A 15,207-nucleotide genomic window follows, 5' to 3' on the forward strand; every position below is an offset into this window, starting at 1 on the left:
CAGTTATGAGCACACACATGTTGAGTAGCATTTACCCTTACATACACAGTATTTCTTACTCAGCTGTAAAAAAAAACACTTCTGTCTTCCAAGTTTAGATGGAAAGTAGGGAGACTTTGATCTGTATTCTGGAAATCTGAACCTAGAAACAACATGTTGGTGTTGGTATTCTAACGTGGTTCCATGTTGGTATTTTTTCTTCACTGCATGTTGAAGAATAAAAGATTAAGTAAAATGTGTCCTGATGTTATTCAGAATGAGTAAGTGGCTCAGAATTTTATTTATATCCTGCCTTTTCCTCAAAGGGGAACCAAAGTGGCTCACATCATTCTCTCCTCCATGATCATAGTTCTCCTAAGAGAGCGAGAAAACCCTGGGCTAGCCCTAAATAGGTTACCATGCCAAGTAAATTTGGACTGGTGGGTCACCATACCAAAAAGGTTAAGAACTACGCCTTATGGGAATCCTATCCTCCATAGTCATAATCCACATACTCACATGGTTTCTACAAACTTCTTGGATACATATTTATACATAAGGCTGATGCACAGGATATGTCTTCATCTGCTTCAACAAATGGCACTATCAATTATTACTGAGATCACTACCACCCCAAACTCACAGAAGATAGTAAGTACTAGAAATTGTCATAGTACAACTGAGGAATGAAGATATTTAAATTTGTAAAGGTTTGGCTAAATCTTTTAGCAGACAATACTACTGAATTTGTCATGAGCTAAATTAATTCAGCTGTGCTCAATGGAGCAGATAAGACACTTTGAAATCATAGTTTCAACTAACTAAAGTTAGGATGTATTGTCGAAGGCTTTCACGGCCGGAGAGCGATGGTTGTTGTGGGTTTTCCGGGCTGTATTGCCGTGGTCTTGGCATTGTAGTTCCTGACGTTTCGCCAGCAGCTGTGGCTGGCATCTTCAGAGGTGTAGCACCAAAAGACAGAGATCTCTCAGTGTCACAGTGTGGAAAAGATGTAGGTCATTGGTATCTACTCAGGAGGGGTGGGGTTGAGCTGAGTCATCCTGTAAGAGTTTCCCAGGGTGTGGAATGCTAATGGCGGGAGGCTTCACTGTATCCTGAGGAGGTTCTTTTGCATATGGATTGGTACTTGATGTGCTCATCTTTTCTGCAGGGCTATTGTCGGGGATAGAATGTTTTGTTAGCCTGGTGTTTTTCAGAACAGGAAACCATGCTCTGTTCATTCTTAAGGTTTCTTCTTTCCTGTTGAAGTTTTGCTTATGCTTGTGAATTTCAATGGCTTCCCTGTGCAGTCTGACAAAGTAGTTGGAAGTGTTGTCCAGTATTTTGGTGTCCTGGAATAAGATACTGTGCCCTGTTTGCGTTAGGCTATGTTCAGCCACTGCTGATTTTTCAGGTTGTCCAAGTCTGCAGTGTCTTTCATGTTCTTTTATTCTTGTCTGGATGCTACGCTTTGTGGTCCCGATGTAAACTTGTCCACAGCTGCAGGGTATACGGTATACTCCTGCAGAGGTGAGGGGGTCTCTACTGTCTTTTGCTGATTGTGGCATCTGTTGTATTTTTCGGGTGGGTCTGAATACTGCTTGAAGGTTATGCTTTCTCATAAGCTTTCCCATCTGATCAGTAATTCCTTTGATATATGGCAAAAACACTTTTCCTGTAGGAGACTGTTTTTCCTTGGTTGTTTGATTCATCCTGGGTTTGATTGCTCTTCGGATTTCATTTCTGGAGTAGCCATTTGCCTGAAGTGCGTGGTTTAGATGATTAATTTCCTCATTGAGAAAGTGCGGCTCACATATCCGTCTTGCACGATCCACTAATGTTTTCATTATGCCTCTTTTCTGTCGGGGGTGGTGATTGGAGTTTTTGTGTAAGTACCGATCAGTGTGAGTTGGTTTCCTGTAGACCTTGTGACCTAACTGAAAGTTTGCTTTGCGGATGACCAAGGTATCCAGGAATGGGAATTTTCCCTCGATTTCTTTCTCCATTGTGAATTGTATGTTCAGGTGGATGTTGTTGAGATGATTCAAAAACCCCATCAATTCTTCCTCCCCATGGCTCCAAATGATAAATGTATCATCCACAAACCGGAACCAAACACTAGGTTTGTGGGGTGCAGATTCTAGAGCTGTTTTTTCAAAATGTTCCATGTAGAAGTTTGCTATAACTGGGCTGAGTGGGCTCCCCATGGCCCCCCCCATCCATCTGTTCGTAGAATTCGTTGTCCCATTGGAAGTAACTGGTTGTCAGACAATGGTGGAATAAGGCTGTTACATCCTCTGGGAAAATCTGATTAATAAGTGCAATAGTGTCTTTTACTGGAACCTTGGTAAACAGGGATACAACATCAAAACTGACAAGTATGTCTTGTGCATTGAGTTTCAGAGAATGATTTTGTTGATGAAATCTGCTGAATCTTTGATGTAAGACGAGGTTTTCCCGATGTGGTCCTGCAGGAGATCTGCCAGATGTCTAGCTAATTCATATGTTGGTGAACCAATGGCACTCACAATGAGTCGGAGTGGGACTGAATCCTTGTGTATTTTGGGGAGTCCATATAGTCTAGGTGGCTGTGCTTCAGTCTTGCATAGTTTTCTGTGCGTGTCGGGATGTAGTGAGGAATTCTTGATCAGCGCATTTGTTAGCCTGGTGATTTTGCAAGTGGGATCTCGTTTTAGTTTTTTGTAGGTGGAGGGGTCCAGGAGTTCCTTAATCTTCTTTTTGTATTCCTCTGTTTTCATGATCGAGGGATTTTCGAGGGAAAACTCCCATTCCTGGATACCTTGGTCATCCGCAAAGCAAACTTTCAGTTAGGTCACAAGGTCTACAGGAAACCAACTCACACTGATCAGTACTTACACAAAAACTCCAATCACCACCCCCGACAGAAAAGAGGCATAATGAAAACATTAGTGGATCGTGCAAGACGGATATGTGAGCCGCACTTTCTCAATGAGGAAATTAATCATCTAAACCACGCACTTCAGGCAAATGGCTACTCCAGAAATGAAATCCGAAGAGCAATCAAACCCAGGATGAATCAAACAACCAAGGAAAAACAGTCTCCTACAGGAAAAGTGTTTTTGCCATATATCAAAGGAATTACTGAACAGATGGGAAAGCTTATGAAAAAGCATAACCTTCAAGCAGTATTCAGACCCACCCGAAAAATACAACAGATGCTACGATCAGCAAAAGACAGTAGAGACCCCCTTACCTCTGCAGGAGTATACCGTATACCCTGCAGCTGTGGACAAGTTTACATCGGGACCACAAAGCGTAGCATCCAGACAAGAATAAAAGAACATGAAAGACACTGCAGACTTGGACAACCTGAAAAATCAGCAGTGGCTGAACATAGCCTAACGCAAACAGGGCACAGTATCTTATTCCAGGACACCAAAATACTGGACAACACTTCCAACTACTTTGTCAGACTGCACAGGGAAGCCATTGAAATTCACAAGCATAAGCAAAACTTCAACAGGAAAGAAGAAACCTTAAGAATGAACAGAGCATGGTTTCCAGTTCTGAAAAACACCAGGCTAACAAAACATTCTATCCCCAACAATAGCCCTGCAGAGAAGATTAGCACATCAAGTACCAATCCATATGCAAAAGAACCTCCTCAGGATACAGTGAAGCCTCCCGCCATTAGCATTCCACACCCTGGGAAACTCTTACAGGATGACTCAGCTCAACCCCACCCCTCCTGAGTAGATACCAATGACCTACATCTTTTCCACACTGTGACACTGAGAGATCTCTGTCTTTTGGTGCTACACCTCTGAAGATGCCAGCCACAGCTGCTGGCGAAACGTCAGGAACTACAATGCCAAGACCACGGCAATACAGCCCGGAAAACCCACAACAACCATATAGTTAGGATGATTGGATGTGGGATATTATGGCTATCTAAAGTCATCTGCTAACCTAAAAGAACCCAGAGGTTTGGAGAAAAATCCCAAATCAATTTTTAAAAAAGGGGTGAGGATAAAATGCTCCCAAAATGAATGTCATGGATGCAGCCAGAAATATAAGAAAATGATTGCTGGATGTGACCTAGAAGTTCATAGAATATGTCTCTGCACATAGTAACAGGACTAGCCTAGCCCCACAGCTAGACATGCCACAAAGGGAGCCTAGAGACCCAAAACTGAACCTTAGAGAGGCATAAAACAAAGGAGTGATGCCTGTATGGTCCTGCGTAGATTAGAAGAGATATTATTTGTTGAGGTCGAGGTACAGAGTCTGGAAATGGCAGGAATGTTCAACTTCACAGAAGTAAAGATATTATCCAAGGATTGGTTGACAGACAAAAGATGTATGTATTAGAAGCTTGTAATTTCTAATTTTATATAGACTTCATTAAAATAAGAAGTAGCCACTAACAATGTTCATATATTTTAAGAAGACATTTCAAGTATTGATAGCCTTGTATGATGTTTAAAGTTATAAGATAATTAGCTTGCCAAGGTGAGTTCTTATCAAGAGGGAGAATTAGTTATTGTAAGGAGATGATGCTAGAATCCTATAGATGTGAGAAGGTGAACTGATCAGGAGCTTCTTCCTTGAAGGAACTCCTCGCTTGCACCCTGCTTATCTTTAAGGTAAGATACTTTCTTCAATTTATGTAATTGTTCTTTTTTAAAGATCTACGTAGCAATGATGGATGTTATGGTTTTCTGTTGATTTAGCTAATATTAAGAAAACAAGGTTGCACCTACCTGTAACTGATTGAGTGTTCCGTCCAGGCACACATGGGAACTGCACATGCACAGGCCAGCTGCAGATATATCAAAGCTCCAAAAGGCACAAGATGCTCACCCGACCTTTTTGTGTACTTTTTCAGTGGGCACGGTTATAAAAGTCAGGGTGAGCGAATCCCTCTCTCAGTTCACTAAACCACCGGTGAAGACAGAGAAATTAGCATATTAAAGAGCACACGACAGGAAAAGGAGGGAGGGATGTGTGCCTGCACAGAAGAACACTCGATGAACAGTTACAGGAGTAAAGGGAAAGTCCCTGTTTTCATCATCATGTCTTCTCTGCAGTCCCACATAGGAAATTAGTGAACTAACTTACCCAGGAGGTGAGCGTGTTGCTCTTCATCGAGACTCTTCAGGACTGCTTTGCTGACTGCAACATCCCTTCTGGAGTCTATGTCAATGGCATAATGCTGAATAAAGGTGGACAGCGCTGACCAGGTGGCCACTTTACATAAGTCCACTAATGGAAGGCCCAAGGTAAATGCTGATGAGGTAGATTGGGCTCTTGTAGAGTGTGCCCTGATGTTCAGAGGGCAAGGCTGTTTGAAATGTTTATACCACTCCTTGATGAGCCATACCAACCAGTTGGAGATGGTCTGAGCAGTGACCTTCTGTCCATTTTTAGATCTTCTGAAGGAGATAAAGGGGTTAGGGTCCTTTCTAAAGGCAATAGTCCTGTCCAGGTAGAAACACTGTGCATGTTTGACATCCAGTGTATGTAGCAGTCTGTTGGCCTCTGTGGAGGATGAGGAAAAATACACTGGCAGTGTAATGTCTGGGTTGAGGTGAAAAGCAGAGACTATCTTGGGTAGAAATTGGATGCTTGGATGTAGAACTACCATATCTCCAAACATCCTGAGGAAAGGTAGATTGTACCTCAGGGCTTGCAATTCATTCATCCTCCTAGCTGACGTTATGGCCACTAAAAGGGCCGTTTTGGCTGGCAGAAATTTGAGAGGATAGGTAGCTATAGGCTCGAAAGGCTTATGCATACACTTTGATTAAACCAAAAATAGGCTTCACTGAGGAGTGGGTTTGGGCACTGGAGAGTAAACATTAGCTAACTCTTTAAGGAATGATTTGTAGTCAGGTTGGGAGAAGAGGGTTTTTCCCTTTACTCCTTCATGATAGGCTGAAATGGCTGCCAGATGGACCTTCACAGAGGAATTAGAGTCCTTGGTCTTTTAATAGGACCAGATAGTTTAAGACAGATGGCAGGGGTGCCGAAGAAGGAACCAAGCCCTGTCCAATAGCCCAAAGGGAGAAACGTTTCCACTTGCCAGAATACGACTTCTGCATGGAAGGTTTTCTACCCTGTAAAAGTATGTTCCTGACTGGGGAAGAGAATTATACTCTAGGGGGAGAACACAAGAAAAGCTGTCATCTTCAGTGTGTCTAAATCGTGGTGAAGGACTACATTGTCCTGGAGAAGGGTAAGTGATGGCGGAAAACAGTATATCCTGCCTCGTGTCTTCTGGACAGGGTGGAGAACCAAGCCTGTTGTGGCCAATAAAGGAACAGAATGGCCAGTAAGGGGCCATTACAATCGCTGATGCCCCTCTCCATCATTTTGTTGACTGTCAAGATTATGAGGGAGAGGAGGGAAGGCATACAGTAGATTGACTGACCAAGATATCTGAACAGTGTCTCCTAGGGATGATGCAGAGAAGTTAGCCGTGTTAGTCTGTGGTAGCAAAATCAAAAAGAGTCCAGTAGCACCTTTAAGACTAACCAATTTTATTTTAGCATAAGCTTTCGAGAATCAAGTTCTCTTCTTCAGATGCCTGATACAGATTCAGGCATCTGAAGAAGAGAACTTGATTCTCGAAAGCTTATGCTAAAATAAAATTGGTTAGTCTTAAAGGTGCTACTGGACTCTTTTTGATTTTCCTAGGGATGACTTTCCCTTACCTGTTTGAGAGCAGTATTGTGGGCACCTCTTGTTGAGTGAAGTAGCAAACCCCACCATAGGAATATGGGTGGTAGGAAATCCATGTGAATGGACTATTCGTAATTCTGATCCCTAGACCGACTCAAGGTGTCTGCCAGTGTTGTCTTCTTCAGCAATGTGGATGGCTGAAAGGGAGACCTGATGTTGGATCACCCATTCTCAAATAAGGGAGGACTCTCAGGAGAGGGACAGAGAGGCCGTGCCCCCATGCCTGTTCAGATAATACATGGCAGTTGTATTGTCCATGCATATCTGGACATTCTTGCCCCTGACAAGGTGAGGCAAAGCTTTCAGAGCAAACCTGATAGCCCTTAACTCCAAAAGGTTGATATGTAGCTTGGACTCGTGCTGAGACCAAAGATCCTTCACCTGATCAGGGATGAGACTCAAGTAAGGACCAATTTTATCCTAGAGGAATAACTGGTATCTAGCCATAATGGCCAATACGGAACTTAAGGGTCGATGAGGCATAAACTTTTCTCCCTAAAACAGCCAGTTTCCTGCCATCTTCAATCAGAAAAAGGTAGGTTTTGATTGATAGGAAACTAAGTATATATCAATTTTTCTCAACATTTCCATTTTATCAAGAGGAAAAACAAAATAAAATCCCCTATAACTTCAAAATGTCCAGAAATCTTACATGTCTAGGCATCCTGGATTTACTGCAGGTTGGGGAAAAAACAACAGCAGGTGGCAGCACAGAGGAGGGAAAGAAAGTGGCAAGTGGAACGGGGAGAAATATGGAAAGGGCTGGGAAGACAGAACATGGAAAATGGGATGGAGGTAGAAAGATGTGAGACAAGAGGAGAGGGGCTGGAAAGAGAGAAAGTAGGGGCCTGTGTGGGAGAATGGGATTTTCTTTTCTTACAAGTGTCATGACCTAAATAAGCATATGAAGAAATATATTTTCCTTAAAGGTAAAAATGTATTTTATAGACTGACAACCTTCCTCAGTTCCCTTCATAGGGATTATGAAGCAGAGAGAAAACATACCAATCTTCTGTAGTGGATAGAATAGCAAACCTGGAGCACCGAGATCTTGATTCAACTCTTCACTCAGCCTCAACCTCCATGCACGGTCCTGGATGCTCTACCAGTTAAACTTTCTCATTGAAGTGTTTTTTTTAAAAGGATAAAATGTAATTACATGTTGTGGGATATAGATGCACCTAATAAAACCCCTTAACAAGCTTTAAATAAAAAGCCTCAAAATAAGTAACAATTATCCAAGTGTTTAAATATTGAGAAAATCTAGTTGCATCCTTTAAGACATTTTTTTTAAATTTACAGAGACTGAACTTCCATAGGAAGCTATTTGTGGGACTACTGGCCGCATAGTGAAATCAACTGGTTGAATGTTTATGCAAGAACTCTTAAAGCAGAACCTTCTGGCTCTGGGAAAAGTGATTCCTAGGATCATGGTACCCATAGAGACTAATAGCTGTACATGGGTCAGGGGGCTGCACTGAGGAGGCACCATCTTCGTTCATGCAGGAAGATGGGAAGATGATTTGACCCCCTCCCCCCCCACACCATCTTGACGACTACATGATTGCTGCAACCTTAGGAATTACCTTTCCTGGGATCAGAGGGGACTTCTAGAAGCAGGGGGCATTTCCCAGGCCCCCAACTGCCTGTGTCATTTGCTGATGGGTTGCATAATCTAACCCTAAAGGTTTTTTTCCAGATACGTTGCTGATTACTCTCCAATTTAACATTTTAAAAATTGCAAGTCAGTACATCCAATTTTTAAAAAACTAGAGTCAAAGATTTATAGCCATCCAAATGTACATGGGGAGAAGGGGCAGAGGAAAAAAGTGACACTTTGTTAAAAGAATGTAGTACATTACTTTAGATTAGGAGGTTCAGTCTTTAAAAAGTAAAAGAAAACTGAGTAGCTACTTTGCTGTCATATTACTTCACCCGAAGTATAATTTAGCTACAAAAAGTAGTGACGACTTCTGTCCATTTGCATGTTCACCATGAACAAGCTAATTAAATATACACCTACCTTTTTGTGTAATACTTCATAGAAAGTATATTTGCAATATATTATATATACAAGTTAGGCTTGGTTCATTACACAGAATTCGGCACCAAATTCAGAAATGATTTTTCTAGGCCTATATTATTTTCATGGCAGATATAACTGGTATTTCAGGAAATGTATCAAAGTTTTTACAATTAAGACAATTTGCCTAGAAGTCTTATAAATTCTATTAACCTACAAATTAACACCAGAACAAATACCATACATCACACAATTCAAAGTGATTGTTAGTATGAAAAGACACAGCACCCAACACACACTTCAATACTGTCATGCAAATGTTGCAGAGTTAAGCCCATCACCAGTCACTTCAGTGTTCCCCTTCTACTTATCAAGCAAGGGCTTCATTTACACGTGCAAGACTCCTCTCTGCAAAACACCCATGTAATCCATGCCACCAAAATGGTAAATTTGGTAGTTACCAATGGATGAGGATCAAAAGTCTAAGGCTTTAGACTGCCTTAATCATAAGATATCCTCAGACAAACCTCCCCAGTCTTCATTCTGGCTCTACAAATAAAATTAAGCACAATTGAATATTTGATATTCTGTAGTTTTACAAAGTTAATACAGCCAGTTTTGCTACAATAAAAGCAGGAAATCCAGTATCACACAGACATGTAACACATACTGGGGGCTGTTACAGACTCTCAAACAAGTGGCTTCATTACACAGCCTTATCAAGGGGAAAAGCTAACAAATATGCAATGAAGGCACAAACTCCACATAAAACTGAAAGACAAGTTGATACAAGAGCACCCTCCTCCAGCTTTTAAGTAAGCTTACCAAGATAAAACAGCAATGATTTAGAACTAGTCATGAGCATTTGAAGATAGATCTCACATTCAGGTTTACAGCATCTGCAAACATTTCATTTTAAAAATAGTGTAGTGGGATTATCAACATGTATATATATATATATTAGGGTTTTTATAAACATTTTATCAAAAAATCTTGCTAAAGAATAAAAGACCAAATCTAAATAGAAGAGCAGAAGTTAATATTTCATTTTCAATAGTGGCAGTTATAAACAATGATTTTATCTGACTGGTATTTTCTGCCTAGATCATTTTAATCTTTTAATATTTGTACATACGTTTACATGCTACAGTGTTTTATGTGTTTTATTTGTATGGATTGTAATGGCCTTTGGCCACAAACAATAAACTTACTTTACCTATAAACCATTATTGAAGAGCTATTGAAATACATACAAAAGCTCCACATGAATTTTAAAAGGACAAATGGAGAATAAGATTAGTTGTAATTCAGTATTCCTGCCATCCCTGCACATTCACAGACATGATCTTCAGTTGTAGGTAAGAGCATCAAAACATCGAAATAGGATGTTTTGGACAGTTATGTAATCCAAACCACAAACTTTTCTAATGGAGATTAAACAGTTTGCTTCTTCCATTGTGCAAGCAGTTCAGAAGTACACATTTCCCTTGAAAACAAGCACACATGTATTGATCCTCTCAAATTAAAGAGATTTGGGGCATATATTCAGTGGGATCTGGGAGAGGCAGGTTTGAATTCCCACTCTGTCATGGAAGCTTGCTGGGTGACCGTGGACCAATCATTCGCTCTCAGCCTAATCTGCCTCTCTAGAATGGCATGAGAAATACACTAACATGGACACAATGATGCCTCTAATGCTAAAATTGGTTTTCCTATTGGATCTTGGCCCTTGTACTTGATTTTTACCTCTCCACCTTACCAAAACATCTTGAGATGGAGCTTACAGGAGTACCACCATAGTACGTAACATAGGCCACACAAGTGACATGGCAGGATACTTTTGTGTCACATAAACATAGTTCTCTCAATTTATTCAGTACTGTAACTACAAATAGTGAATTTTATAGAACATCAAAGAAAAGAAATGAGTGCTACAAGGGTTTTCTTTATTATCTTGATCCTAATAGCCGAAATGTATCTTAAGCATCAGACTGATCTGGGAACTAAGGTCACAAAGAAGAGCTGAAACAGTGCACGGGAGGAGTGCCCAAGGCTGCATCTTTTTCTCCAGGAGAAAGAACAAGTGAAAGAAGAGTTAAAATACCCTTCCCTTGCTTGCTGCTTTCCCCTTCAAGGGCATGACATTTCCTTGTACATCACATGGTTCTGGTTTGGGCATCCTTTATACACATTAATATCGTTTTTGTCAGAGCAAGGGCATGTTGTTGGTATTTAAAACAAAGCCACTTACAGGCTATCTAGAGCTTGGATCCACAAATCAGAAGTGCTTTTTTAACTTAAATTTAAACTTGTTAAGTTGGTATACCTGCAGAACATGCACATAAGAAACTTAGCAGGGAACAAAATCCTAGTGAAGACAGCACTGATCTCCAGAAGAACTTTTAAATATCTGGAAATCTGTATTTAAAAGTCCTTGCTAGGAATCATATTAAGCTGCTTTTTGCTACACCACATTACAGAATTTAACATTTAATGTGTTCCATTGTGTGTCTGACAATAGTAAAATTGTAAATATATGCAACTATGTTTTCTATCTGTTGCCTTTTTGTCCTTGTGCTTCATCATTTAAGCTTATCAACAGAACAGAAACACATATCCTCCACTATTAGGATACAAAGAGAGAAGGGGGAATGACATAGTACTAGCTACAGTTTTTATACTTGAAGTCCCACTTACAAGTTTAACTGAAGGCATTATTACACTTCAACAGATTCAGAGTAGCAAAGCAAAGCAAGCCTAAAGCATATTCATGACACTTATTATATACAAATTAATTTCTTAAAAGCTACCTGTCAAGTAGGTATTGTGGAAAAGAAGCAAAGCTCTGACTCAAATTATTACAAATGCTTTAGTTTAGCTAAATTCCAGTAGAACTTTGCGCACTAGTACATTAGTGAGAGAGACATTAAAGAGACTACAGAAGTAAAGTAACAATATCAACATACTACTCAAAAAACACAAAAAGGAATACAGAAACTATACAAGGCACTAGCAAATATAGAAGCAAGCCCAGAGGAGGAGAGGAGACAGGATTAAGTAGAAAATTGCAGATTTTTTAATAGATGTGGTGTCTGTGGGTGTCATGGTACCCACCAACATCTTTCCTGGTCCCTGTCAAGTGTTTTTCGATGAGGCCAGGTGGGGGATCCTTCCCAGAAGGGCTTCTGATTGGCCACTGGAGATCCCACTAGCTGTGCAGATGAAAATATTGGTTTTGTTTTGGTGGCGGTTGTCACTACAGTGTTTGATGGTTTTATTCTCTCTCATACTCTTCTTTCCCACTGTATTTTTTAAAATTACTCCTCATGTCCCATCCACTAGGGCTTTACCTGTGTTTGTGTCTGTCTGTGGTTCTGCCTCCCATGGCAGCCATTTTGTGGTTGGCTCTGCCTCCCATGGTTTCAATTTGTGGTTGTGCCTACTACAAAGAATTCCAAAGGTGTCCACAGACTCAAAAATGTTGGGGACCCTGGTATAATCCATTTTTAAAAAAGCTGTTGTACAGGCCTCATTACTTTCAGTGGGATTTACTTTATGCCCATAGTGGTTTGAAATTAAACTATGAGGATTTCCACACAATTTCTAATGCACAATTTTAAAAGAACAGATTACCTCACTCTAATAACTAACCTAGTATAAAAACAGTAGCCTATTATTCTAGGTTCTGCACAAAATAAAAAAAACAGTGTTGCACTTACCTGTAACTGTTGTTCGTCAAGGCTTTTCTGTGCAGGCATACACTGGGACTGTGCACATGCAGGACAGCTGCAGAGAGATTTTTTTCTAGCTAATAAATCCATTTGGGGGCGCTCTGCCTCCATTGCACAGGTGCAACAGTTTTCCCGCTCAACATGTGGTTAGAGGAGCAGAGCGCCCCCATTTCCCTCAGTTCTCCTGAGTTGTCGGAGGCAAATTATGTAATAAGCAACGCACAGTGGGGCAGGAGGGAGGGAATGTGTGCCTGTACAGAAGAGCCTCGATGAACAACAGTAAAAGGTAAGTGCAACACTGTTTTTGTCGTCGTCCTTCTGTGCAGTACCACATTGGGATTATAACAAGCTAGTCACCAATGGAGGATGGTCTGAGTGATTAGCTAAACAGAGACTGATGCACAGCTGTTCCTACTGCTGCATCTCTTCTTGAAAGACACTCATAGGGGAACTCCCTGCAGGAAACCTGCTGAAGAATCTTGACCTCTTGTAGAATGTGCCCTGATCTGTAAAGGACTCTGAACTCCAGCTGTATCATAACAAAGTTTAATAGCTGACACAATCCATCTGGATATAGCCTGGGAAAAAGCGGGTTGTCCAGCCCTAATTCCCCAATAACAAACAGTGTTTTATGAAAAATTTTGGTTCTATGTAGATAATACAGTAAAACCCTCTTGAGATCCAATTTGTGCAGAGTGCATTCCTCAGCAGAAGTAGGATTGGGAAAGAACACTGGCAGCACTGTTTTTTGTTGCATGTGGAACTTGGATACTACCTTGGGGAGAAACTCAATGGTAGCGTGCAACACTATCCATTCCGGAAAGAATTGGAGAAATGGAGCATCCACTCTTAGAGCAGTAATCTCTTCTACCTGCCTGGTAGAGGTAATGGCCAGAAATAGGGCTACTTTCCACGACAATAAGGAAACAGACAGGATAAGGGCTCAAAGGGGACTAACATAAGCTGGGATAGGACCAGAGAGAAGCTCCATTGAGGAACTGGAAGGGCCCTAGGTGGAAAAGTCTTAAACATCCCTTTAAGGATTTTTTTCGAGATACAATGGAAGAACACCATCTTGCCATCCACTGTCTCATGGAACGCGGAAATGGTAGCAAGATGTACCTTAATCAAGGAGACTGAAAGCCCCTGCTCATGGAGGTACAACAGGTAACAGAAAATACAAGCTAAAGGACAAGTAAAAGGAGAAAGGTGTTTAGGAGCTAGCCACTTACTGAAGTGACTCCATTTATAGCCATATGCTGAACGTGTGGAAGCTTTACGGGTGTTTAATATAACCTGCATCACTATCTTAGAAAAGGCATATCTGGTGGATTCAGTAGCCATGCTGTTAATTGTAAGATGGATGTATCATGATGCCATACCCTATCCTTGAATAGAAGGTCTGGGGCAGATCAGAAGTGCATATACCTGTTTAGGGACATGGCCTGGAGGGTAGTGAACCATCCCCAATGGAGCCAAAAAGGAGTAACTAGAATACAATGTGTTTGGAAGTGCCAGATCCTGCATAACACCCTGGTTATTAGGGGTATAGGTGGCAAGGCGCAGCATAGTCCCCTCTCCCATGGAATCTAGAAAGCATTCCCTAGAGATAAAGGGTCTGTACCCGCTAGTGAACAGAACATTTCAGCTTTTTTGTTTTTCTGTGTTGCAAATAGATCCACAGTAGAGAACCCTCTACAGTTGGAAAATGGGTATGATGTACTTCCTGATTAGTTCTGCGGGTAAAATATTCTGCTTTTCATTGTTCTCGCTACATGGAGGGCCTGTGGTAACACATTGTTATCTATGGCCCACTCCCAAAGCGCCATCGCCTTGGCACAGAGAGTGAGGGATGCCATTCCCCCTTGCTTGTTTAGATAATAAAGAGCTGTAGTGCTGTCTGTATGGACTTGGACTCTTCTGTTGTGCAGAATACCTGCAAAAGAAGTAAGAGAGTAACAGATCGCCCTAATTTCTAATACATTAATGTGCAACTTAGATTCATTCCTAGACCAAATCCCCTGGGTGGATAAATGACCACAATGAGCTCCCCAACCTAAAGTGGAGGCATCAGAATTAACAGATATGTCAGCCAGAAGCCTTCCAAAAGGGTAACCTTGACTTAAATGTTCATACCAAAGATCTTAGCACAGATCCTGGAATAGACAATTTAACCTACTGGTGGGATGTTCTAGGGTTAAAGCTCTGTACAAACCAATTTTGTCAAGGTCTCATCCTTAAGTGAACAAACACCAACAAGGAAGTGGTAGACGCCATGAAGCCTAATAACGTCTGAATGAGTAAAGCTAATTGATAGTACTTAGTAAGGAAAAATCTCGCCAGAGATTGGATGCACTGTAATCTATCTAAAGGTAGGAAGGTTCTCCCTTGGCAAGAGTCAAATTTGGCTCAAATAAATTGGATAACTTTGCTCAGTGACAGATTGGATTGATCCCAATTAATCAAGAGGCCCAAGTTAGAAATAGTGGACAAGGTAAATTGAATGTGGTCAGACAGTAATGATTCAGACTCTTCCACAAAAAGCCAATAATCTAAATATGGATAAACCGCACAACCCTTTGATCGCAAAAAAGTGACAACCACAGCCATGTATTTGGTGAACATGCGTGATGTAGATGCCAGGCCAAAGGATAGCACAAAGTACTCAAAACACTCATTGCCACACTAAAACCTGAGATATTGTCTGTGGTCAGGGTGTATGCAGTTTTCAAATCAACCACAACAAACCAA

The 15,207-nt window shown here is 41.0% G+C and overlaps 1 protein-coding gene across 6 annotated transcripts in view; it reads right to left on the reverse strand.

Moving 5' to 3' along the window:
* The window catches only part of AP1S2 (adaptor related protein complex 1 subunit sigma 2), a 45,020-nt gene that overhangs the window by 12,366 nt on the left and 17,447 nt on the right, over positions 1-15,207 (reverse strand). The window contains exon 5 of one of the 6 annotated variants that reach the window (XM_054973422.1): positions 9,187-9,274. The exons of the other annotated variants lie outside the window; for them this stretch is intronic. Within the exon in view, the coding sequence (XP_054829397.1) occupies positions 9,230-9,274 (45 nt within the window). The 3' untranslated portion in view covers positions 9,187-9,229. The remainder of the gene's footprint in view (positions 1-9,186; positions 9,275-15,207) is intronic. 6 annotated transcript variants of the gene reach the window in all.

The sequence above is a fragment of the Eublepharis macularius genome, chromosome 3 (genome assembly GCF_028583425.1).
Source record: "Eublepharis macularius isolate TG4126 chromosome 3, MPM_Emac_v1.0, whole genome shotgun sequence".
NCBI classification, from domain to species: Eukaryota; Metazoa; Chordata; class Lepidosauria; order Squamata; family Eublepharidae; genus Eublepharis; species Eublepharis macularius.